The 27,373-nt window shown below is 43.8% G+C and overlaps 1 protein-coding gene across 2 annotated transcripts in view; it reads right to left on the bottom strand.

The window, feature by feature from the left end:
• Srgap2 (SLIT-ROBO Rho GTPase activating protein 2) overlaps window positions 1-27,373 on the bottom strand; it is a 220,975-nt gene that overhangs the window by 6,326 nt on the left and 187,276 nt on the right. The window contains exons 14-21 of one of the 2 annotated variants that reach the window (XM_032914707.1): window positions 22,290-22,350; window positions 17,897-17,974; window positions 16,986-17,120; window positions 14,541-14,646; window positions 8,219-8,443; window positions 4,881-4,960; window positions 2,804-2,984; window positions 742-888 (exon numbers count right to left, since the gene is read on the bottom strand). In XM_032914707.1, the coding sequence (XP_032770598.1) occupies window positions 742-888; window positions 2,804-2,984; window positions 4,881-4,960; window positions 8,219-8,443; window positions 14,541-14,646; window positions 16,986-17,120; window positions 17,897-17,974; window positions 22,290-22,350 (1,013 nt within the window). Of the gene's footprint in view, window positions 1-741; window positions 889-2,803; window positions 2,985-4,880; window positions 4,961-8,218; window positions 8,444-14,540; window positions 14,647-16,985; window positions 17,121-17,896; window positions 17,975-21,110; window positions 22,351-27,373 lie in introns of those variants that run through there. The other variant, XM_032914706.1, reaches the window with a different exon arrangement.

Raw genomic sequence — 27,373 nt, 5'->3', positions numbered from 1 at the left:
AATACTGCTAATGGCCACAGTGAAAGCTGGGGTGAGAGTAAGCCTGCTGGACAGGGGGTGGGGGTCTGCAGAGGGACTGCTAGGGAAGTATAGCACACAGTGCTAAAGCAACAGGGAAAGACGAAAAGTGATTTCTGCTAGTGTGAAAGGGAGCGAAGGGAAATCACAGGATGAGTCAGGAGCTCAGGACAAAGCTTCCCTTGGGCTCAGTGCTCTTCTCTTTTCCATGGCCATGAATGCAGGATAGGGAGAAACAGACACATGTCATCTAAGTGAGCCCACACGGGGACATTAGCTTGGTGGAAGACAAACGAGACTCTGACTCTTCAGACACACAAGGGTCCAAGATGTTATCAAATACTATTTGAATAAGAATTGGAAAAGTGAAGGCACTGATAAGAATTAGAAGAAATAGCACAAAATCAAGTTGCAAAGGTGACCAAAGCTTTGATGAAGGTTTGGCTAAGACTGCCAGGAAGTCTGGGCAGACAGACACTGTGGAACACACAGAGTACCACAGGATGGTAACAGACAGTTGGAGGCTGGGGCCTGCCCTCAGACCCTCATAAGCCTCCTCTCCTCGGCCTGGCCATACACTTTGCAGCAGCAAACAACACATGAAGACTGTTAGGCTGGGGGAGCTGGGAGCCCTGCGTATAGCACAGAGCGGAGTGGGGTTAGGCCAGGGGTGAGGCTGAGTGAATCATTTAGGGGGAGCAGAAAATGAAAAGCAGCGCTTACTTGTTGATGTTTGCAAGATAAATATCAGCTACATGACCCCCACTGGGACAGCTGGCCCCCGTTCTGGCTGTCACCTTTTCTTCAGGTGGCTCAGACATGACCTCAATCTCAGACTTGGGGCTGGACCTCTCCACGACACCGTCCTCGCTGGGGCAGAAGGGACAGGCAGGCAGGGAGAAGGGAAAACAACACAAAAAGCAGTGTTAAATCAGCAAGATGGCCCCCCTGGACATACACATACATAACCCCACACAGTGTGGAGGCAGCAGCAACCCCCATCTGGGGCTAGCTTTGTAAGCAGAGGCAAGGGGACCTGAGGGCCTTGGGGGGGGTCACTTAAATAAATAAATAGTTCGCTGAGTTCTATTTGACTCTCAGCAACTCAGAAAAGCTTGGCTAGGGGACACCTAGATTCAAAGTATCTGCCTTTGGGCCCATGTTGCTTTCGTGGGGTGGCCACGAGGGGACCACCTCCTGGAGAAGGAGGTGAGGTCCAGGTTGTGGTTTATCTGCTGAGCTTCTGAGCACTGCTGGTAAGGACAGGCAGCTCTGAAGTGGCTCTGGAGGGAGATGCCATCGATGAGGCATGGTGTGGACACATGTAGCCTCTCTCTGAGCATTCAAGATGGTCCCAGGTCTCTCCATTGTTCTCCTGGCCCCTCTGGCTACTGATGAAAAGGAGAGCCCCTTTTCTCCCACAGTTCATCTTCTCTCGATCCCGTAGTGAAGTCATAATGCTAAATTTGGGAGAGTCCTGTCCATGCACAGACCGCCACCAGGTTTGCGATGTTATCAACACAGGGAGGATTTCCCCGCAGAACAAGCCCGGGAGAGGCTGGGAGGGTGCAGACTCAGGATATCAACCTTTAAAAAGATAATAGTAAGGGAAGGACTAAAACCAGTGACAATGCTGTATCCTAGAGAGGTGTGGGGCTGGGGTAGGGCAAAGGGAGGCAGGGATGTGTAGGCCACAAGGTTTGCTGCTTTCTGCCTAGGAGACATTGCTCCAAAGGATGGGAACCAACAGACAGGCTATCCAGTAGGACCCCTAGAGCCAACTCTGATTTCCCATGTTCTCCGACATCCTTGTCCCTCCTTGCCCTACTTTGCTTCTTTTACAAGGCTTCTTTTTCTTTCTAAAAATCTTTCTAAAAAGATTTGTCCTGAAAAGTACCTGTCAATTTTCATTTGCAGGTGGAAATACTATTAATGGCTCAGCACATTGGGGTGTCCACAGAGGTTTACAAAGAGAAGCCAAGTCTATTGGCTCGTCCTATAATCTTAGCTGGGGGGAGGCTAAGGCAAGAAGACTGATATAAGTTATACAGAGTGAGCTCAAGCAGCCTAAGTTACAGAGTAAGGCTATGCTGGCCAGTCGTCAACTTGACAGAAGCTAGATTATCTGGAAGGATAGAATCACAACTGAGACAATGCTTCCATAAGATCCACCTGTATGACATTTTCTTAATTACTGATTGATGGGGGGGGTGGGGGTGGGGGTGGAAAGGGCCCAGTCCATTGTGGGTGGTGCTATCCATGGGCTGGTGGTCCTGGGTTCTATAAGAAAGAAGGCTGAGCAAGCCTTGATGAACAAGCTAGTAATCAGTAATCTGTGGCCTCTGCATCAGTCCTGCCTCTGGGCTCCTGTCCTGTTTGAGTTCCTGTCCTGACTTCCTTCAGTGATCAAAGCATAAAACGAGCTTAACCCTTTCCTCCCCAACTTGCATTGGTCATACTGTTTCATTACAGCAATAATAACCCTAATTATGAGATGTGAAGTGTTTTCTCAACCTAATCTTCCCAGAAAGGAAATAACGCAGGGTCAAATTAAAAGGTCCATGCTATCACTCATTAAGCATACATATAAATGCTGGCTGGCATGTTTCTAAAACAAATGGATCAAGTGGAATTTAAAGGGAGAAGAGAAAGTGGGAGATTAAAACAATTCTCCACTGAGTTGCAGGGGCAGGGTGTTCTCCATGGAGCATTAAGCCTAAGAACCTTTTGGGAATTAGTCTCCCTCCTACAGTGTAGCAGGGACCCCCTCAAAGGTGCCACTTACGTGTCTTGGACTACGATGTACTGATGGGGGATGAGTCCGTCTATACCATTGTGCCGGCCTTCCCACCAGTCGTCAGAGGCTCGCTGGTAAAGCAGCAGGGATGCTCCCTTCTTGAAAGACAGTTCTCGGGCTGTCCGGCCTACGTAGTCAAACTTGGCAATGGCTTCAATGGGCTCACACTCTGGGAAGGGTGGGAAAGAAGAAAGCACATGTTTCTGGGATCTACAGACTCAGGGAACTGGGTGAAAAGACTGCTAACAGTGGTGGGAGGATAACGCAGTGGAAAATTAAGCCACACAGGATCCAGAGAGCTCTGAGAGCCTGGCATTGTCTTCTCTGCTCAACTCCTCTCCTCTGCCTAAGTAACACAGGGACGCTGCTTCCCCTGATAACTTCTTGGTGATCCCATAGCAGTTTATGCTGACTGTCAACCATCCAACATGCCACTCTTTGTTTTTTATTTTTTTTAGGCAGTACTGTGAATTGAACTCAGGGCTTCATCTGTGGACATCCAAATACACACACTCCACTATTGACCTCTATACCCAGTCTAACATACTATACTTTTGAGCATCTTTCTGGTTATATAGTAAATTTATCAGCAACCTAACACTCAAATTGTACCATATTTTAGGTAATTTCTGTTTGTTATTCAGTCCTCTCAGTAGAATGTAAAATATATAAAGTGGTTTAAAACCAGTGTATGGAAAATGCATATGAAAATAACTTGTGAGGTTAAAAAGGGCTTGTAAGTGCAATGCATTTTTATCCTGTGTGGGCTTTTCTTATGAATACAATGAAGATGATAGGATTAGCCCCCTTTTCCATGAAGTTGTTATGAGGAGTCAATTACAACTGTGAAAAATACTTAGAACAGTGCCTGGCACTGTGGTATGTGCACATCCATTGCTACGTGTACATGCATGTGACATGTATGTGACAGTCACTGCTGTCATCATTTATCCATTCTAAGCTGCAGGAGAGATTGGATAGTAAGTAGAAGGCTCTCCAAAACATAGAACAATTAGATTGTAAATACCACAGCAGGGAGGAAGGCTGATTAAAACCAAGCCCATGCCCATAAAGCCCTGGGCGGCAAGTCTGCTGCTAAGTGGGCTGGCTGAAGATTCCACAGCAGAACCGTCTCCGTTCGCTACAGCCTCAAGTACAGCACTTGGCTCTGTGACCTCCTTTTTCTCAGCTGACCCACCGATCTCACTAGAGATAAACCTCTAACAGTGTGAGAACAAGGCAGCCCTAACCAATACTGAATTCTCTTGTTACACCTATTTCTCTCATAGAGATCATCTGGATTCTTCTCACACCAGAATCTAACAAGGAGTCCTATCTCTCCCTCTTTCAAAAGCTGGCTCTAGATGCAGGATTCCTAGCAAGGCAGGGTGCAGGCAAGGCTCTGTAGACTGTGCCATTTTCTTTTTCTGCCCATAAAATTCTGAGGCCCCTTGTCAATTGCTGAGACTTCCAGAGACCAAGTGATCCAGAAACAGAGGTGTGGAGCTGTTGGAAGCCAGGAGAATGTGCTGGCTGGACAGACTCTAATAAATCACGAGCACTCTAGAGGGCTCCGAGGGGGACAGCCGAGCATTCCGCCCCGGGATGCACACTCACACGCTGTTCAGCGCACACACGTCTGTACTTTGGAAGGGGTCACATTTTCCAGTTGGCAGGCATGCAAGCGTGTGGTTTCTGTGTCCTCATTCCCACCCCCCTCACTTGGCTTCTGTTGAGTTCTTGGCACCCACAGTCTTTATTCCCCAGGCCTGATGTTTTTCAAATGAGCTTTGCTTTGGTTTCCAGTAACCTGGCAGCATTAGGGGCCGATATCTACTGGATCAGGTTAGATAGGGAGCTAAGAGGTGGGGCAAGGAAGCTAAGGACTACAAAAGGTGGATTATTCACCTCTGGTTTAATTTCTTACTTGAGAATGCCCTCCAAGGAAGGGAGAGACAAGAAACTCCTTTCTTCCCCTTAGGGCCCACTGGCAGCAGAGTTGGTCAAATGCACAGTATATAGCATCATGCCTGCTTTACTGACCGGCAGGCAGCCCCTAGCATACCATCGTCACTTGTGTGGTGTTCCGCTGTAACGTCCTGGGTGGAGTCTTCGACAGAGATAGTCTCTCCATGAGTGCTGTCACTGAAACAGAAGAGTGATGACAGGGACATCACTGTTTGCTCCTAAAGTTTTCCTCCCCTTTGTTATATCAAATCAATTGCTTGCTAGACTCTAAGAACGCAGCCATCAACTGCTAAGGATAAAAGATCTCTGTGACTCTCTAGTTTAGCTTCTGTTCCCCCAACCACTTGTCAGTACTTGGGACTTGAACTGCCTTGAGAGAAAGGGTAGGCTTTGGAGTTACAAATAAACTCTTTAGAAAACACAACTCAACTACTCAGAGGTCAATTCTCTTCATGAATTCATTCCTGGTTTTTAGGAGGGAGCATGGCAGAAGGAATGCTCTGGTTTTTGTAGCAGGGACAATTGGATCTAAAAACCAGCTCTGATGTTTGATAGCTACTTTTGCTGTTACTTTTAAAATAGATACAGAGGTGTGTGAGGATCAGTGGTGTAATTTAGTGAAGGCTGTGGCAAGAGGGTGCTCAGTAAGTGTGACATCTTTCCTTCTTCCTTTCACTCGATGCCCCTAGGTGCCTCGTGACTCACTGGCCTCGGCACTGATGAGAAGCAGGAAGTGAGTGGAGCATGAGTGGAACAAGAGCAAAGGAAAGGATCTCTGGGCAGTGGATTTTACTGGAGGCCAGGGGATGAAGCTCAGCCTAGTCCTTAACACATGTATCTTTTCTTAAGTCATCCAGGGCAGAACTGAGGATGGCTACAAGTTACTGTGGACGTGTTTCTTCTCTTATCTTCTGGCTCAGGGAGGAGATGGCCATTCTTGAAGAGCAGAAACAACCTTCTGACCCTGTCTGAAGTTTTCTCCTCTGTCAGTAGGAACCATCAAGCACACCCTTCCAGGCAGGCAGACCTATAAACACCCCACATACAGCCTGCCTCTCCCTGCCCAGTACACAAGCCCCTCCCGTCTAAGAAGCCCTTTAAAGACTAGGCAACAAGTCGGTCCCAAGGAAGGTTCTTAAGTTCCAGAGAATACTCTGGTAGACATCAATAGGGATTCTTCTTTGTTAAAAAAAAAAAAAAGAAAGAAAGAAAAAGAAAAAATAAAACAGTGGGAATAATCCCTTACTGTTTTCTGGGCCTAAAGACTGTCCCAGGGGTGAAGTTCATTCCTATGCATCCATTAAGGCATCAAAGCATCAGTTCTTAAACTGCAGGGAGCCTTGGAGGGCTTGCTAAAAAGCATGTATTGTCTATCCCACTCTAAGCTTTTCTGAGTCACAAAATCTGTCTGGAGTTAAGAGAATCTGCATTTCATTCTGATCTCACAGGACCTGGTGCTGTTGGTCTGGACTTCCCACTTTCCAATTTGTACCATGGTAAAGGAATGATACTTTCTGAGGTTCTATGTAGTCCTAAGATCCTGTGCTTCTCCCCTCCTGCGCCCTTGGCCCTGACAACATGGCTAATACTATCAACACCTGAGGCCCCAAGATCCCAACAGCAGTCCTAGGCAACCAGAATCCAGTCTGGAGACTGGTAGGTAGTCTGAAAAATGTACTTTTTCATATCTGTGGAATGGCTAAGCAGGCTGGTGCTCCACCCTAATGGTCCTGGTTCCTTGGCTACTCTCCTAGATTTGGGAGGTGGGAGGGCTTACCTTTTCACTTCCTTAGCTCACTGTGATAATATCTTTCTTCCTAAAGAGGGAAGTCAGGAGCTAGGTCAATGACAATTGCTCCTTGATGCCACTGGCCTAAGGGCAAGGACAGTGGCACAAATGTTCCCAGATTACCTGTGTGGTGTTTTCAAAGGCCACTAATAAATATCACGTATACAACGTATGGGTTAAGGGCTGAGGAAAACACTTGGGAGAAAACTAGAAGAGTTTCCATGGGTGTGTTCTAATAAACCACACTCCTTGGTCTCTGTTTCCTGGATAGAGACTGGGGATGAGGGAGCTGGGACCACTATACCTCCTCCCCTTTTACTGGTCCATAACCTGTAGTGGTTGATATTTAACTTTACAGGTAAAGGTAGGAACTGAAGGACCATTCCACAGCTTTCTAACTACTCATGCAAAGGGGAGTAATGTATAGGAAAATAGATCCTTGGAGCTCACAGGCGAGGTGATCAACTGATCGACAGGCTCAGTCACCATGAACCATCTGTCAGCCACTGAAAGCTTTGTCTCTAAGCTCAGATGCCGGCCAAGGATCTGCAGTCCAGGAGAGAATAGATCCAAGGATGCCATAAGAGTTTACAGACAAATGTTATTTTCTTCACTCCTTGGGTTCTGAGAGGATCATGGGAAACCATGGACCAGCTGACTGCTAACTACATAAGCAAGCACCGTGCCCTTTCCTACCAGCAATGGGGCTGGAAGGATTGGTTCCAGATGCTCATTTAGATGGAATAGGATTTGAGCTGGCTTGTGCCTTCAGTTTCTATTGAGAACCATTTAGAGAAGAAGGGAGGGGGAACGAGACAGCAGGGGTGAGAAGGCAGCTGCCCTTGTAGTCAGTGAAGAATGGCACTGTGAAGTGGTCTTGGGGCATCTGTGTGGGGCGGTGGATGGAGCCTGATCCTAGAAAGCCAGTACTCAGGGTTGAATCCCCATCACTGGGGTGGTGGATACTTTGCACTGACCTTTCTGGATTGTATGGGGTTCATCTGAAAGGGAACTAGTATTCCAATTTTTGGAAATGATTCCTTTTTCTAAAAGAGGCAGTCTAATACATATACTTAAGAAGGTTCCTTTTAGAATTTATGTGCTCAGGCTAGGTCATGAAAAACTTTGTCTACGTAATCTCATATTTTTACAGGGGGTGGAACTATGCGTAATCCACTCCTAATAAGTTTACACCTTTTCTCTTTACAAATATCTGAAATCATTCTAACATGCCACCCCATAAACTCAGTGTGCCTCATATACAGATTCTTCCAACTAAGAACAGGATTCCCTGGGATCCAGCTCTCTTTTCCTCACGATACACAGCTTGGGCACCACTGCCTAATGAACAGTAGGTCTAAACACTGCGTTATAAACTCTCCTTCTCTGGCAAACTGCTATTAATGCCTTTATTTTCAAGATGGTTCCTAGTCACACAATACTCATTTCAAAAGGGAGGTGGGTGAAGTGGCACTTATTCTGTGGGTGGGTCCAAGATGGGAGGACAGCCAGACCCTAGCAATCTACAGAACCTGTATGTGGAGGTGAGGACCTGGCTGCTTTCCTTCGGGTTTTGCTTGGCCATCTGGCCCCTACAGCAGTGATGATCAGGCACGCTCGTCTCTCCTCCCCTCCGTGGGCCTTACCAGTAATCCTCCATGCTCCCTCCTCTGCTGTAGATGGGACCCTCCAGCTCCCTGGGGTTTGGGAAAATGTTCTCATGTTGGATGATGATGGTTTTGATCAGTTCATTCACGTGGGCTTGACAGGACACCTGGTCGTGGCCCTCTGGCACTGACATCAGTGAGGGCCCGAAGCAGATGGCAAGGTTGTAGGGGTCCATCATGTTCTCTTCACTGAACTGTGATAAGCTGGAAGAGAAGAGAGAGAGAGAGAGGAAATTGGAAAGCTCTCACATGAATGCCCAGAAAACACAAACATAAGAGGCATTGCCAGAAGGAAAGTTGTAAGTCCACAAACTGCCACCTGCCTTTCTGGGTATCGCAGGCCTTCTGGAAAGTCATCTGGGAAGGGCCACTGCTAATGGGGGCCAAGGAAGGGAAACACGAAAGACCTTGCAGGTCTGACCTCTTCTCCAGTTCCCTATTTGAATCCTTGAGTCTCATCTTCACCCTTGCCTTTGACCTTACACATCAGAGCTACCCTTTTTTGAGAACGGATCATATAACACGCTGCAGAACTGGATATGGCTGCCACAGACCAATTCACTAAACTATCAGAACAGATGGGGCCCTCAGCTTGCTTTGGGAAACCAGCACAGGATGCAGGAACTGTGCATCATGTGTTTCCATGCATGCATACAAAAGAATCATGTTACTGGGCATTTTCTATTCCAAATTCTCTACTTACTACAAATACAGTCAACGGATTAATTTTTTCACTCCACCAGGACAGTGAATTCTTTCTAGAATAGCTAATATAATTATTTAACATTTTCTTAATATCCCTTTGTATTATTATTTCATCCAGGAATTAATTATGCATTTTGTTTATATTCTGTTTGGGGTTCCCTTGGACATAGGCTAATTTTATTATTGCTTATTTATTTAGAGATTTTCTCCCTCCATTCTCAGCCAGTAGCTGCTCCAGTCACACCCAACCTTGGCCAAGGACCCAAATACGCAACTATCACCACGCCTGATGAGTCCCCAAGGGTCCCTATCTATGGTGATTTGAATAAGAATGGCCCCGTAAGATCATATATTTGAATATTTAAGTCAGCAGGGAATAGCACTACTTAAGAGGGATTAGTAGGTGTGGCCTCGTTGGCGTAGCTAAGGCCTTGTTGAAGGAAGCCCACTGGAGATGGGCTCTGAGGTTCAAAAGCTCAAGCCAGGCCCTGGCTCTCTCTTCCTGCTGCCTGCAGATCTGGATGTAGAAATCTCAGCTACCTGTACCATGTCTGCACGCCTGCCTGCCACCATTTTCTCTGCTGCCAGGATGACAGTGGACTAATCCTCTGAAACTGTAAGAAAGCCCTAACTAAGTGCCTGTCCTGGCACAGAAGCCTGGGCTGACTTTGGGTCCATCCTCGCAAAGCTTGAAGGGCTATGGACACTGCTGAGGCATTTGCCCTTCTTGTGGTCATCAGCAGTAGGCTCTCAGTGTCCAATCCTGACAGACCCTGGTCATTAGCAGTAAGCTCTCAGTGTTCAATCCTGACAGACCCTGGTCATCAGCAGTAGGCTCTCAGTGTCCAATCCTGACAGACCCTGGTCATCAGCAGTAGGCTCTCAGTGTCCAATCCTGACAGACCCTGGTCATTAGCAGTAAGCTCTCAGTGTCCAATCCTGACAGACCCTGGAAAGAAACTAGGGTCTTGGGATTCTACCACCATTCGTCTGGACTGGGAGAAGTTCATTTCTTGTGTGTCCCTCACCCAGACTTCTGTTACAAAGCTGGTTTTCCTCTAACAAGTGGCTTTCTTCTCTGCTGAAGCATATGATGTGTACCTGTGTTCCTTCTACAATCACTGTAGGACATCAGAGATGGACCCTGGAAAGTGACATGGGCCTGTGAGCACCATTTGTCTGGGGGAATTTTTCTTGATTGCCCAGACTTGATGCAGGGAGCTGGTTTTCCCAACAAGTGGGCAGCTTCTCTCTTTAGCAGATAAGCCTGACTGTTTTCTAAATGTAGGACTGTAGATGGGAGGTGACAGGGCCTGTGACCATTCCACTGTGGTTTCTTGATTGCTAAATGATGCTTTGGTCCTCATCCACTTTGCTGCCATCTTTTAGATAATTCCATTCTTCTTTTTTTTTTTTTTTTTGGTTCTTTTTTTTTTTGGGAGCTGGGGCCCAATTCCACTGTGGGCCTAAATGATCTTTGGTCCTATCCACTTTGCTGCCAATGTTATAATTCCATTCTTCTTTATACCTTAATAAAATACTATGTTTATCTTCATCTGCTGACAGACTTACTGCTAGGCTAGTTGAATCTCTTGGCTCCTTTGAATAGTGCAACAGTAAACATGGAAATGCAAGTATATCTGCATATAAACATAAACAAATATATGTTGACTTCAAGTCCTTCAGGAATATATCCAGGAATGTTTTAGCTGAGTCATGTGGTAGTTCTATTTTTAGCATTTTGTGGTGCCTGCATTCTGATTTCCATAGTGTCTGTACTAGTTTGCACTTTTTCCAATCTCATATAAGGTTTCCTCTTTCCTGACATCTTTACCAACATTTATTGTCCATTGTTTTCTTTCTTTTCTCTTCTTTTCTTCTTTCCTCTTTCCTTTCTTTCTTCTCTCATATTTACATCCTGACTATAGTTTTCCCTCTTTCTAGTCTCTCCCTCCCAACTTCCCTCTCACCAAGCCACCCCCAACTTCCAACTTCCCCCAAGAAAGGCTTTCCAGGGACATCAACTAAACACAGCATAACAACCACAATAAGACCAGGCACATATCCTCACACTGAGACTGGACAAGGCAACTCAGTAGGAGGAAAAGGGTCCCAAAAGCAAGCCAGAGAGTCAGGGCAGCCCCGCTCCCACTGTTATGTCCTACGAGAACATCAAGCTCCACAGTTGGTTGGACTGATGTGCAACAGATTCTCAATATACCTTTCTTTTCTGCTTGTGTGTACGTGTGTGTGTGTGTGTGTGTGTGTGCGTGTGTGTGTGTGTGTGTGTGTGTGTGTGCGTGCGTGTGTGTGTGTGTGTGTGTGTGTGTGTGTGTGTGTGTGTGTGTGTGTGCGCGTGTGTGTATGTATGTGTTTGTGTTTATATGAGTGTGTGTGTGTGTGTGTATGTGTATGTGCGTGTGTGTGTGTGTGTGTGTATGTGTGTGTGTGTGTGTGTGTGTGTGTGTGTGTGTGTGTGTGTGTGTGTGTGTGTGTGTGTGTGTGTGTGTGTGTGTGTGTGTGTGTGTGTGTGTGTGTGTGTGTGTGTGTGTGTGTGTGTGTGTGTAGGCCATGCCAAACAAAAGGGACGAAGAGACAAGAGAAGGCCTAAAGGGAGGAAAGGGACGAAAGGAAGGGTAGTGGAGTATATGTGCCATGCAAACAGATACAGGGCTTTGGAAGAGGAAGAGGACTGGTAAGAAGAAGTGGGGGGCAAAGAAGAACAAAGTAAAATGATACATACATATGAAAAGGTCATAATGAAACCCATCACTTTATATTCAAATAGGAATAACAATAAATAAGAGTATAGATTAGGTGGCACTTAGCATATTCACAATGTTGTAAAACCCTTATCTCTAATTTGCACACGCTGTCATCATCCCTGAACGTAATCTGGTATTCACTAAACAGTTACTTTCCAGCCCTCCTCTCAGTCCCTGGCTGCCCTACCAGGAACCAACTTTCTATTTCTATGGATTTGGCTGTTTTGAAAATGTAATGGACATGGACTCTAACAATGTTGAGTGTTTTGTGTGTGTCTAGTTTATTGACTCAACACGGTATTTTCAAGATTCACCTGTATGGTATCATGCACCAATTCTTCATCCCTTTTTATGGCTAAACAATATCCTATTCTATGATAAGGACCATTTTGTAAGCTTAGAGACAGAACTTCCCCAAGGTGAGCATTCAGATGAGGCCCACACTTCTAACCCAGCACTGTCTTCACAACATGAGCCTAGGGCTAAGGTCAACAACTAAGCTGCAGATGAAGAGGCAACCCATAGATACCATTAGCTTGGTTCTCTGCGATGTAATATGTGTACAATTCAAGAATAAGCATCAGCTACATCAACGTGTGCATTCCCAAAGTGTGGGTCCAGGTAAGGGCTCCATGAGGAAGCAGCTGCCAACTCTGGCTGCAACTGTTGGCAGCTGCATACTTAAAAGCTGTCATCTTCCCATGGAGACTGTGCTTTACCCTTTCAATACAACAACCTGTTGATCAGTAAAACAATATTTTAAAAATTATATACCCACAAACAAATTAATAATTGGAATTAGTAACATTCCTGTGCTGTTTTCCAATAATGTCTCTTCTTATACTGCACCATGTTTACTCTCTTGTTTCTCTCCCCTGCAAATCCAGGGAAAGATAACAGTTTATCTGTCTTCTCTGTCCCTACCAGCTGCTCCAGTTGGCTGCTCTTGTCATGCTCCTAGTTCCTGGGGGACAAACAAGGCTCACAGGTAAACATGGGTATGGTGATGTGAACAAGCAGTGACTTGTGGTCCTGAGGAAACGGTCTAGCCAGAGTAGTGAGCAGTGTTTCCAAGCTATGCATAAGCACATCGATGAGTTATGAGGATTTCATCTCAAGGGCAGATGGGATGCTGGGTTAGGACTCAGTTTAGGGAGGACGCAGACTGAAGAGTCAGGATTCTGTAGTTCTGCAGTGGGATGGGTGACAGTGAGGGCCTTCCAATAGGGTTTTAGGCGGGGCCACTAATCGAGATGCCTATAAGGCCAGGCTGATCATGAAGGCGTAACCAGGATGGGCCTATGAAATGGACTCTAAAGTTGTAGTCATTTTAAACAAACACTAACTATGTATGAAGGCTTCACACTCACAAAGTATGTGCTAAAACAAACTCCTTTGGTTTATCTTTGGTTTCCCTGTTTTGATGGATTCAGGAAACCATAGAACTACTTCTCGGCTATATGGAAACCTAGGGCCAGCATGACAATAGATGACAACATGGAGAAGGCTGGGGACCAAGGTAAGCTATGTCGCATCCAGTGGATAGACACGTTGTCATGGGAAATTACTGCCACATAAAAATACAGGTCTAGTAATGTTAGTTAGATATAACAGCTTTTCAAAAGCTAGGAATCTAAAGTTTTAAAAGTAGGAATTCTAAACAGTTAAATATTGTTTTAATGTTTTTAGGACACAATGGAACCAAAGGAAATATACTGGAGTGCCTCTCGGGCCTTCAGGTTATAATCTTTGTTCTAGATCATTGAGTAAAATGAAGACAGAAGAGCTTGAAAGGTGCTTGTTTCTGCTTCCTGCCTTGTCTGCAACATGGGGACACCCATCTGTCCCAGGCAAGCAGGCATTGCTTGAATAAGAAATATCCCATCTAAGCCCATGGCCTCTCTGGTCCTGACTTTTTTCCAGCCACATGTACTATAGGTGACTATCACACTGGTATCTCCACTTCAGGGTTTTCTTGGATCTGGTTCCCACGGTTAGCTGCTGAAAAACCTCCTCTTGGACGTGTAAAGGAAGTGTGGAACTACCTGGCCCACATCAGCACCTATCTCAGCATCTTTCTCTAGTCCTTGTTTCCCTAATTCCCTAAGTTCATAACTGCCCTTATGTTCTGGAAAGAATTTAGGATTTCTCTTGCCTCAGCCAGCCTATAAGCAAGTCCTGTCAATGCTGTGTTCAAAGTAGATCCAAAGCCTGACCCTTTCTGTCATCTCATCTACTAACACCTCAGCTGGACCATGTCACAACCTTGGAATAGGTCTCTCTTCTCTTTTTAACCCTTTGCAGTAACTTCTCCACAAATTAATTGGCAGGTTTGAAAATAAGTACCTAAAAGCCAGATTGTACCATTTTTCTCTTTAAAGGCTTTAAGTCATCCCCAAATTCAAATCTACTATTATTGTAACTCTCAAATCTTCATGTCCTTACAGGCCCCTTCCTCACCCTTCAGGCTACTGCTTGTACCTTGTCTTCTCAGAGAGGCCTCTGTGGCAAGCACATCTCTAAATTGGTTCTTCTTCCTATCTTTTGTCCATTATGACCCCTGAACTCTGTCCCCAACTTTACTCTTCTTTTTCCCTTAGCAGCCATTCTACCTGAAGTATCAACTATTGTCTGTTTCCTTCCTTGTACCATGAGGTAATGATAAAAGGCTATTCTCTTCCCATTTGGCGGTGTATTTTTAATAGCCTAGCACTGTAGTTGGTGAATGGTGGATGCTCAGTAAGTGTCTGTTAGGATGGACAATAAGACACAGATCCATGTGAAAGCTCTGTGTAGTCAAAGCCAAGTCGTTCACTGTGAAGGCTACTCACTGATTGAGGAAGGCAAAGAGGTATCTCATGATAATCAGAGTGGGCTTGGGCAGGACCAGAAGGACTTTCCGGATATGCACAGCTCTCTCTTGCAGGTTGTCCATTGCTGAAAGAAGAAGGCATGTTATCCTCTGCATGACTGCAGTCACCAGCAGCATAACTCAGAGCGAGCAAAGCTGGCCCACACATCGCCCTGGGATAGTGACAGAGGCTTCCCCCGGGATGTTCTGTGGGATGAGACTGTTTCAAAAGATCACATGCTGGGACCTACACCCTGACTAGTACAGACTCAAGGTATATGTATGTTCCATAGGCACAGAAAGTTGGATATGTTCCCTCTCTAATTTAAACAACGACAGACATAGACAAGGCCTTCACACCTCCTGGATTTTCAGTCTGGCTCAGCATTTGGACTGAATACTTACTTGTTCCTCTTTTGGTTGTTTTGAGAAAAACTCCGGGCATCTAGAATGCTAGTTCTCTTTTTTTGTTGCTGGTGTTTCTGAGAGTTCTGTGTAGTCAAAGCCAAGTCTTTCACTGCGAAGGCTACTCATTGATTGAGGAAGGCAAAGAGGTCTCTCATGATAAACCTGTCATGACTGCTGGATAATGTCTTAAAGGGTCCCACACATGAGAAGGGACAGCGGCTGTGGAAGTCCTTTGTTGACCCCTGTGTACACAGTTATCTATTCTAACTCTGGATCAGTCTGGCTTCCTTCTTCCTTATCTAAAGTAGACATGAGCAGAGCCTGAGTAGAGTGAGAAGACAGCAGATGCTGGAAAAAGTAGTAAAATCTATGAAGACGACTGGAGAAGATTCCTAGCTTTTGTGCTATGGTCAGGTTAGTTACAGATTTGGCCATATGCCTGTGACCTGTCATGAACAGCCTCTGACTTCGCGGTGTGACAATATGAACATGATCTGGCAGCCTTTATGTGAATAAGAAATAGCAAATACTGGATTAGGAGCAAGAATAAGGAAGAACTGGGCAGCCGAGGAATCTGCTGTGCCTTGGCAACTCCAGCCCAATGTAAGAGACTTCACTTGGGTCCAGTCTTGGAAAGGAAAGACATGAGATGTGACCTAAGTAACACATGTTTGTAACTGTCACGTAACTCCTTCCCATTAGACTCTTATAAACACATAGACAACAAAGGGAACAAGTATCCTAGATGTCTGGGCTTTTCTCAGAACAACTGAAAGAGGAACAAGTAAGTATTCAGTCCAAATACTGAGCCAAACTGAATTCAGGAGGCACAAAGGCCTTGTTCAAACTGGGGAAAGAGCTTCCCTGCATTTACTCCCTTTGCCTTCTGGGGCCACCATTCAGATAAGGTCTATGCACTGGCTATCTGTATGTCAACTTGACATACAGTCATTTGGGAAGCAGGAACCTCAATTGAGAACCCCACCCACCCACTAGATTAGCCTGTGGGTAACTTGTGATGTGTTTTCTTGTTTGATGTAGGAAGGCCAGCTCAAAGTGGGTGGATGGTGGACTCAGTTGTATAAAAAAGCAGGCTGAGCAAACCACAAGGATCAAACCAGGAAGCAGCACCCCTCCATGGCCTCTGCATAGTTCCTACCTCCAGGTTCTGACCCTGTTTGAGTTCCTGCTCTGACTTCCTTTAGTGATGGGAATGTAAGATGAAACAAACCCCTTCCTCCTCAAGTTGCTTTTGATTATTGTGTTTTATCACAGCAATAAAACCCCAAATAATATAATCTGCTTCCCGAATGACTTGATATTATTTTAAATTTCCACGGGTTTCTCATGGAATCAAGTGGTAGGATGCTTCAGGATCACCAACTATGCTAAATGCCTAGGATGGCTTTTTAAGCTCTACAGAGAACTTTAAAGAAAACAGAGATCGTTCTCTGGGAAAATACTAAATGGTACTTTTAAGTGCATAGAGGGGCTTTTCTTGTTTTCAGACACATATGAATGTATGTATGTATGTGTGTGTGTATGTATGTATGTATGTATGTATGTATGTATGTATACATGCATATGCATATGTAGTAGGTAAGCCAGTGTACATATAAAACAACAAGCAGGGAGCATGGTCAGTGTTTATAGTTTCCTTTGGTCCTATTAAAAGCTCCAACATTGTGTATAAGCTTCAAGTATCTGACAAGACTGGATCTTACAGATGAGTGTACAAGCATTTTACTAAAAAAGATAAAACCCAGAGACAGGAATTAATGATGAGATAAATTAGGAGAAAAAAAAAAGCCAGGTGTCTTGACTCGAATTCTATACTATTACTGTTAAATCATTCTTTCTCTTCCACTACTAGGGATAAACAGAGAGATAAAGAGGAGAAACTCACTGGAAGAAATACATAAAAACAAAAAACTTGATCTAAAAGCCTAGGAGGAGACAAATGGATGAAAATTTCCAAGTATCTTGCTGCCTGCCATGCATGGGTGGTGATACTTACTGACACAGGCAATCAAGTCATGGAAGATGTCTTTGGGGAAGAGCGGGTGTTCCAGCCCCCGGAAGTAAAGCTTGAGGACGCCAGCTATGGAGTCCATGTCATGGTCATTCTGGTCCCCAGCCAGGGGGTCCTCTCCTGAAGAAGGTAGCCCCCATCCCAAAAGGAAAGAGAGAGAGTTAGGCAAACACACAGGAGATGGTGGAGGGGTGACCCATTTATATCCTCAGTATCTCTCTATCCAGCAAAGGCCAATGGCCGCGATGTGGCACTGTTGGGCTAATGAACATTCCCTGTGGGTTGGGGGACAGAAACCAGAAATTGTTTTTCTCATAAGAATCATGAAAGGATTCTTAAAGGAGACTGAGCCCATGGTGGAGGGGAAACAAGACCAAGAGGCCGGTTTCTCTGACTACCATAGCAGAGGACACCCACTGACAGAACAGTCATCCCAGAATCCCCATGGAAAATTTCATATCAAGTGTAATTAAATTTAATGATAACACCAACCCTAAATTGAAACTATATATATCAATTACAATGACAGAAATTGCCAAAGCTTGCCCATTACCTTAATAGACCACAAGATGATAAATGGGATACAATGAAGAGGCACATTAGCCTTGCTGTTAACTGCTACCAAGGGCTCTGGATAAGGCTATAAACTGCCTGGATATATAGTGAGGACTTGGGGTTTTGGCGGATCACCATAGGAATGAGGCAGGATGGGTGGGGCTAAGAAAGAAGGAAGCCGGGGCATGCCCCAGTGTCTCTCCGTGTGTCTACTGAAAGTACAGAGAAAACAGACAATTTCTTGGCTTTATAAGCAGAGAACTCTAAGGGAAAAGGTGGAGCCAGCTCTTGGGGCTGGCAAACATTTAGTCTTATCTTTTGGCTATTTATTCCCACCTCACCTCTCTCAAAGGCGTTTTTTATGTCATTCACTTCTACTTGTGATCCAGACACCCGGAAAATTCCCTCATGTTGTAGGCCTAGAAACACACGAAATAAAGTGGTCAAAGTGAAAAACAGCAAGTTCACAATCATAAATCCCATAAAGATGGGGTTAGAATTCCCACCTCCACTGGTACTATGTCTTTGTCTTTTTTAGGACAAAGGAGAAAAAACAGGGAGGGCATAGATACTAGACAAGTCTCTGGAAGGATCATGAGGCATTAGTTTTTTGTTTTTTTTTTTAAGATTTATTTATTTATTATATATGAGTACATTGTAGCTGCCTTCAGACACACCAGAAGAGGGCATCAGATATGAGGCATTAGTTTTAAGGGAAGCATCAGGCCAAAGATTTAAGGGATGTTCACAGCCTCTTCTGCTTCCAAGGGAGACTACCAGGCTGTGGTCTCCCCACTTTTAGTTTACTGTTCCTGACTATAGAGTGGGAAATCACCTCTGGGTGCTTTCTTACTGCCTGCGGTCCAAGAATGGAGGCAGGTATTGGCAGGTAGAACATTATGTACCATGAGAGGTTAGAGAAAGATGGGTTGTTATGACTTCGTTAGCATTTTAACACTATTCCCATTATTCTAGGAAAATCTCTGAACTGATGACATAAAAACAAATGTGACCAATCAGTGGATGACTTTGTCAATCTCTGTTCAAGGCACTGGTCCCTGATGGCTGCCCTTTGTTTTTTTTTTTTTTTTTTTAAAGAAAACATGTTAATACTGCATTACAAGGTGCACAAAAATTATCTTCTCATGATTTTGCTGGAGTGGAGATAGTCATGAAAGACAATGCTTATATAATGATTGCCAATAATGCTATCCTAGAAAGTATTTGTCCTCATATAACCATCCAAGGTCAGGGTTAGCAGTAACTCATGTTCTAGATGAGGGGCTGGTGACCGATGACACAAAGAACCAGGACCAGAGCTCAAAGGTAGTCTTGTTGCAATCACAGAATCAGTTTTTGGTGTCAGACTCAGGGCTTATTCCAGTGCATGTACAGAGAGGGTGGGAAGCCATCTTGGCCTGATATACTTAGACGGGTTACATCGAGCACCACACACCACACACTACACATTCTCAGTAAGAAAAATCAGGAAACAATCACTACTGATTGGCCTAACTACTATCTCCAGCTGTATTAGGACTTTTAGCCTTTCTCTAAGCCTAGATCTCCTTTGTCAACATTTCTCTGTGATATTCCAAAACCTTGATAGAAACCTCAGATTCTAGAAAAGCAAACAAAACAGAATGAGGCTATATTTTGCTGGCTATTTCATAATTGTCCTCTAGGTGAGGGGAGCTGTATTCAATTAGTTAGGTCCTGGAGGTATAACAAGACTGAAATTGTGGAATCTGACTGGAAGTAAGTAAGTGAAGGAATGTCATTACCTGGCTTCTAGTAAGGTGTAAGCTGTTTGTTCCTCTGAGGCAATCTCTAAAATACTCCTCAGAGAACGGCAAGCAACATTAAAATTCCATCAGTGCTAGTGCGGTGGTACTATATCAGTTACCAAATGGGGTATGAGAGCCAGAAATTGTTGTTTAAACATAAAATGTATCATAAATACCGAGACTCTGACAGAAACAGAAACATAACCCAGGACTTAACTGGAAACAGAGTACAAGGAAATATCACCTCAAACCAGGCTACTTGGTGTGTTTTAGATGGGAAAGTACTACACAACTTTCTGAGAGGGTCAGTTCAGTGCTCCTGGGTAAGTCTGATGGCTAAGGACATGTAGCCTTGGCCTGTGGGACCAAGGGAAGAACAAATGAGAGATGAACTTGCTGGAAATCAGACAACTGGCCTAAAATACTGAGCTCTCCTTCAGTCTAGTTTCCAGTTCCCCTAGAGAATAGATTCTCTAGATTAGGGCCACTTACTATTAGGACCAATTATTATTATTATTATTATTATTATTATTATTATTATTATTATTTTATGTGTATCTGTGTGTCTATGCATGTCTCTGTGTGCGTATGCATCCACACATGTGCACACTTGTGTGTGTATGCTATGGCACGTGTGGAAATCCATGTTCTGAGGATTGAACTCATATTATCAGGCTTGTGAGGCAAGCACTTTTACCCACTGAGCCATCTCACTGGCACACCAGACAGAATCTTTTGAGTAAGTGGTATAATAATTCTGAGAGGAGAAACAAGTTTTCTAGAAAGGAAAAACCAGTTGACATTTTGGTATAATGTATAACCAAAATAATATATCTATAATCTTTAGTCTTTGTTTTTCTTAGCACACACGAACATGAAAGCGTAAAGTGCTCTTGGATTAGTGTAAACTATTTGAAAATGCTGTAAAGCACTGGCCTGTGGCTTCACCTCCAGTCAACCGCCCTTCACCCTTCTGCTTCAGCCTGTGTTCTTTCTTCCGTCTGTCAACAGGTCCTGCACTTTGTGCTCTTTCACCACAAAATACTCTTCCTCAGACGGACACATTGCTTACCTCTTCCTCACAAGTCCACCAAAGTGTGGACTTTTCATGACCCATTAAACAGTGCCTCTCTCCACTCCCATCCTACACTCTGTTTCTCTTTTCTTCGTAACATACACCAGCACTGGAAATACTGCAAGTCAGTGTGTTTACTGGCTAATCGTGCTTGTTCCTCAGTGGAACAGAAGTCCCAGCAGGAGCCTTTTCACTGGTCGATAATAAGCAACCAATATATGGACTCTGTGTTGAAGGAACAGATGAATGCATGGGTGAATAAAAGAATCCACTTCTTCCCACTGTTCGTTAGGAACCTCTTCTACTGAACTCAGCTTGAATTTGTCTTTGCCAGCTCCGTGGTATTAATTACTGCTATCTTGTAAAATTTCTTATTCTGCCACTATCAATTACTATTGCTTTATTTCTTTCATTAACTTAGTATCTGCTCACTTATTTTCTTCCAAATGCATCATAAAAATCACTTAAAGACAAGATTAGTAAATCACTTCTCTGTATGTTTTCTTTTTTGGCAATACATGATGCTCAGCCCTGGTCAGGGGCTCATAACCTCCCTGTTGGTTGTTCAACAGCGAGGAGCCATGCTCATACTTCAAGAGAACTGAGGTAACATTAGAAACTTACAGTTTATCGAGATTAGGATATGATGTAAGAATGCTGAAATAATTATTATTTCAACAATGACTCTAAGAAATGTCCCAGTTTATAGGGAGAAGAGGATGTAGAATAGAAAGATCCTTGGAATTTAGACAAGCAATATCTGGCTTCTTTAGCTCCAGGATGGCCATTTTATGACCTTTTAAAGTATTTAAAAACTATTTCTGATGTGGTTTCTAAACAATTAAAGTCCAGTATAGATATTCTAAATATTCTCACCTTTGGAAAATAAACTTGCTGGTAATTATTAAATCTGTCTAATGAGGCCATTAGCTGGTAAAGAACAGAGTTAAATCTCTTGGCTTTGCCCAAGCAGAAGGGTAAGTACACCTTGACTAATGTTGAGAAAGAGCCAGTCCCTGAGGACTCTCAAAAGTTGGATACAACTTTACAACAGTTATGGAGCTCATAGGAACACTATATCCAGTGAGGCCAAATTAAAACAAAATCCAAATATTATATACACAATCAATGCAACATCAGAGATGAAACTGTTTCAAACCATCCCAGTACAGCTAATGGGACAAAATGGTTAGGCTATGCCATGGAAGGTACCTACATACACCAAGACTATAACTACAGGTCCATTACCACCACAACCACATGGTCTAACTGCACTTCTTCACAAGGCTGCTGGGATTTAAAACTCTGGAGCTACAGAAAAGCATGGTAAGTGGCTAGGACAAAACAGGTAGACACGGTCTTTCTGAGGGAGCCAGCAGTACATGAATGAGTTAAGACTTATTCCTTTTCTCAGAATGTGAGGATGGGAAAGCACTCTCTCTCTTCTCTCTCTGGTGTATATGCACATAATGTATACATGTGCTTGTGTGTAGCTATGGAGGGCAGAGGACAGTGTTGGTTGTTCTCTATTCTAATACTCTCTGCCTTTGACACACTCCTTTGAGTCAGTGTCTTTCCCCTGAACCTAGATCTTATAGGATTCTTTTTAGGGGTAGGGTGGCAGTCATCAAGCCCCAGAGATCCTCCTGTCTTTGCCTTCCACAGAACTAGAGTTACAGCTGTGCATAAGATGTGGCTCTTCTTGTTATGGCAGTTTGGGAATTTGAATTGAGGTCCTCTTGGCTGTGCAGCAAGCGATCTTAACCACTGAAGCATCTCTCCAGCTCCAACTACCGCTATTGTTTTGTAAAGGAGTCTTTGAAGTTCTAACTTTTTGCACAAAGGTATGAGCAAAGCTGTATTTCTGCTTACCATGTCTGCTAATAAACCGGATGCAGCTTTCTACCACCAGAGGAATTGCCTGGCTGGAATCCTGAAAAACAAAAAAGGAATACAGAAATCAAAAACCAAAAATAGAAGAAGTGAGTCTGGTCTCAAAATGGAGATAACACTGCTGTCTAGTCACCCCCTGACTCTTTATTGATACTGATTGGGGAGGGGAGAAGGAAGGCCATGATCTGAAGGAACCAGAGCACTTGAGGAAGCTGTTTGAAAATACAGATGACATTTAAGAGAATACTCTGAGAAATGAGGATCACTTACAGACAGTATAGTAGTGAGAGACACCCCAAACAAAATATTCCAAGGGCTTTGTTTCTGTGACCTTAACTCATGTGTTGAAGAAGTAGATGCAGCAATGTGTGCTCGACCTCACAAGGCTGGTTCTTTAAAGGCTGGTGCCCGTTAACAGTGAAGAAAGATTCTATTAGTGGTATTAAAGAAGATACAGAAGACTATAACTTGAGAGACTACTTTGAAAAGTTTGGCAAGATCAAAACCGTACAAGTTGTGGAGGATAAACAAGAGTGGAAAAAGAGGATTTTCTTTTGTAACTTGCTTTTGTAGTTGGTAAAACTATTTAGGAAGCCCACAGTTAATGGTCATAAATGTGAGGGAATTAGGTCTTCTCTAAACAAGACGAGCCATCTGCTGGGTCACAGAGCGGTGGAGGTGAATCTGGCAACTTTACAGGTCAAGAAGGGAACTTTGGAGGCAGTTGAGGTAATTTTGGTCATGGTGAAAATTTTAGTGGAAGAGGAGGCTACAGTGGCGGTCCTGGTTATAGTCATAGAGGAAGACATGGTGTGGTCTGGTTATGACTGTAGAGAGGACATGGTGTGGTCCTGGTTATGGTGGTGGTGGAGGTGATGATGATCAATATAATAAATTTGGAGGTGATGGTGGCAACTATGGTGGCAGTCCTGGTTACAGTAGTTAAGGCACAATGCTGGTGAAGAACAGGATATGGACACCAAGGTGGTAGATGTGGTGGTGGAGGAGGATATGTGTTAATGAAGGATAGAATTTTGTTGGAGGGAGCTATAAAGATTTTAGACATTACAGTGGATAACAGTGAACAGATTATGGGCCCATGAAGGGAGCAGTACTGCAGAGGAAGTGCAGGCTGGCCCTAAGGTGGTGGTTATGGATATGGCTGCAGAAGTGGAAGGAGAAGGTTTTAAAGATGACCAAAAAGGGCTATAGTTTTTAGCAGGTGAGAATGTGTGTGTGTGTGTGTGAGAGAGAGAAGGGGGGGGAGGTAAACAAAGAAGAGAGATGGACAGAGATAGACAGAGAGAGGCAAGCAAAACACCCAACCAATGCACATAAAAAATACTTAAAAATCTAAAAGAAAGAAACCTAAAAGAAAAATGGTTTAGTTGGCACAATAAAGGTAATAAAAGAAAGACATCTCTTGAAGATTAAGGGTGACCTGGGAATATGTATAGCAGGATCCCCACATGTACATTTTATTTTGTGCTTTTGCCATACAATCCTGACTGTTCCACTGAATTCATATGGGTTTCAACTTACTGTCTACAAACAGAGGAAGGGACTAGTGAAAGGGCTGGTCACATGTCTTACTGGTACATGAATATACCTGTTTGTGTCTTTAAGTTTTACGCTGTATTTATTTTATTTTGTGTGTATGAGTGTTTTGCCTACATGCATGTCTGTGTGATACTTGTATGTCTGATATCCGAAGAGGCCAGAGAGCACACTGGATCTCCTGGGACTAGGGTTTCAGATGGCTGTAAGCCATCCATGAATTGAATGAGGGTCCTCTACAAGAGCAGCCAGTGCTCGTGACCACTTCGCCATCTCTCCAGCTCCAAGTACCTGAATATTAATGTCTACATTCATAGAGGCATTAGGCCTTATAAAAAGTCTTTTAGATAATGTAGAAATGAGGTTTAGTAAGGTTAAATGGCTAATTGTATCACTCAGCTAGCAAGTGGAAAAGCCAGGACTTGCTTTGTTACTGAATACTTTGCCGTCATTCATACTACAGACTGTAAGGGGAGTAAACAATGCTTGCTAATTATTACTGAAAATCAGAAAGGTTTTGTAATGCAGCCACATGAGTAACATTCATATGTATGAAAGAATAACATAAGAGATGCTCTAAAACCTAGTTTCAGATGTCCAGGCAAGACTGCTCCAGTGTGGTAGAGCCTTGTGTCTTCTGCCCATTGCACAGGTTGGATTATACCCATCTGGCTTTCAATTTTCAACTGTGGCCATGGGTTTGGCTACTATAAGGGAAGCATCTGGGTCTCATGAGAGAGTCAGGCTGAGAGAAGAGACGGCTTGGCCTATGTAGGTTCCAAGCTTGCCAGGGGTTCAGGATGCTGCCAAAGTGAAGCTGGAGCCAGAAAGGTTTCAGTGTCATAAAATGCTCATTTTATTGTTATTTTCTTTTGAGACAGACAGGGTCTCAGTAAGTAGTCCTGGTTGGCCTGGAACTCACTATGTACATCAGGCTGGCCTCAAACTCACACAGAAACCTGCCTGCCTCTCTGCTTCCCTGGGATTGGTGATGTGGAAAACCCATACCTGCTCCTAATGCTCATCCTTGTAAGCCCCAAACCTGACTGCTTCCTCTAGCTTTTCAGGCACAGCGGCCAGCATCTGACATCCTTAGATCAAGTGACCTTGTCAGGCCAAGTAACCCTAGGAGAATCTTTGTCCTTTATTCCTTATTCTAATGGAAATACAAGGCTCAACTATTATAAGGAGAAAAGGCCTCCATTTTTCAGAAGTCATGTAGCAGGAGAGACAATGAAGGTAGCAGAACAGATTTGTAGAGTTTTTCTGGTCCCAGATTTTATCTAACACTCAAGGAGGACACTGGGAAACATCCAGGTTCCTGGCACTAGTAAACTGCGAAATGTCGAATTCTGTCTGGATGGGCAGGACATGTAACACCACCAGCAGGATGACTTCTGTAGTTCTCAGGGAACAAGGCCTGAAAGCCAACGTGCAAGCCTATTGCCACCAAGAACCCATCAGAAGTGATCTATGGGAATATTTTGTAGTCACAAGGCTAGGGCAGAGCTCTCTCCTACCACAGAAGGCTAGAATGGTGGCTAAGGCAGAGTCTAGTAAGGAACAAGGGCACAGAGGTTTCAGATGCCCCCATCATCCTGGCTGCTACCTGTGATGCTTCTAAGCCGCAAGTGACTTCACTTCCCCGGATGTGCCCATATGTTCCCAACGTACCCACAAAGACCTACACTAACTACATACAACTACCCCAGCACTTCCTATATATTTTTCACCCATTGTCTTTTTCTTTCTCCCTTCTTTTCTCAATGTTAGAAGCAATGTCAGTTTGGTCAGTTTCCTATTTGGCTCACAATGTCTTTGATCATATAATCTTAGTTGGAAAGGGTCAGTAAGGACAATCAGGGCAAATTTCCATTCGATCAGATTAAGGAAGCTGAAGGGAACTGACAGTTGGTATAATTTGGAAAGAGTAAAACAGCAGTCAGTAATTTACAGGAGAAAACTATCAGGAAGACGACTATAAAATATCCATAGTTGGAAGACTTTCTTTCTTTTAGGATTAATTGGATTTAAATTTTTTTTTTTGTTTTAAAACTTAATTTTTTTAAACTGGTACATACAATCTGTAGGTATTAATGGGATACTATTTGTTTTAGTACATGTAGACACTGCATGCTTGAGTCTGGAGAGATGGCTCAGTAGTTAAAAGCAGAGGGCCCAGGTTCAGTTTTCAACCCTCACATGGCAACTCACAACCATTCTAACTCCAGTTCCACAGGAGCTGATGCCCTCTTCTGGCCTCCAGACATACATGTTGGCAAAACACCAATATGCATAAAATAAAATAAATGAACCTTTTAAAAAGAGACAAGCACAGAGTAGATCACATTTAAGGAAAACACTTAAATTCCAAGGATCAGAGGAAGCAAGGTCAGGAAGTAGCGGGTAGGGAGAGGCAGCGACGGGCTTGAGTGGAGCAAAGAGGCCAGTAAGCGCCAGCTCAGGGCTCTCCTCCTCTTTAGGGAAGGTCTGGGCTGGTTTGAACTTAGTCTCTACAGGAGAACAAATTTCCAGATTATTTCTCTTATTTAACTGACTTATAAGAAACAAACATTGATTTCCTGGTTATTTATATAAACAAGATCTTCTAAATTATGATTTTACTATTTTTCTAAAGATTTATTTATTTATTATATATAAGTACACTGTAGCTATCATCAGACACACCAGAAGAGGGCATCAGATTCCATTATAGATGGTTGTGAGCCACCATGTGGTTGCTGGAATTGAACTCAGGACCTCTGGGAGAGCAGTCAGTGCTCTTAACCGCTGAGCCATTTCTCCAGCCAAATTTTACTAATCTTACCATCTAAGAAAAACTTCTTGCCAGAGGGAAACTATAAGAAAAGCCAATTAAAGGGGCTTATCGGATGTAGTGAACCCTGGCCTCTGATGCAGATCTGGTACAGGGAACACGCCTTGCCCGCAAATGCTTTAGTGCAGCAATATGCCTTGTAAACCAGGCAGGTGCCATCCCCGCTGATGGTGACCCTAGTCAGGGGCAGATCCTACCAACCGAACCCCAGCACTCCTGCAGAGCAGAAGCTTCAAAGCTCCCACATGGAAGCTCTAGGTCTAAGCAGGAAGTCTAGACTTTGATCAGAAATGAAGAAGTAAATTTCAAGGTCAAGCCTACTTTTGGTAATAAAGGAAAAGTGGTTGCTTAGTCTATAAGATATATGTCTACTAATTTTAAATACAATAAATTATTTGAGAGGCATTCCATTCCTCTCAAGTTTTAAGAGAAACCCTGAGAGAAAGGAGAGAAAAGAATTATAGGAACAAGATGGTAGAAAGCTACAGTGAGGTTTTTCTCATCTAGAAGATGTAAATAGCCAGGCCTGCCAGTATAGGCCTATAGTCCAGAATTCGTGAGGCAGTGGTATCAGGGTCATAAGTTCAAAGTCAGATTGGACTGCACAGTAAGTAAGATGCTGCCCTTAAATATAATAATAATAAAGGAAAAAATAAAAATAAAAGAGAAA

The sequence above is a fragment of the Rattus rattus genome, chromosome 10 (assembly GCF_011064425.1).
Source record: "Rattus rattus isolate New Zealand chromosome 10, Rrattus_CSIRO_v1, whole genome shotgun sequence".
NCBI classification, from domain to species: domain Eukaryota; kingdom Metazoa; phylum Chordata; class Mammalia; order Rodentia; family Muridae; genus Rattus; species Rattus rattus.
This window is presented reverse-complemented; position numbering and strand designations above follow the sequence as displayed.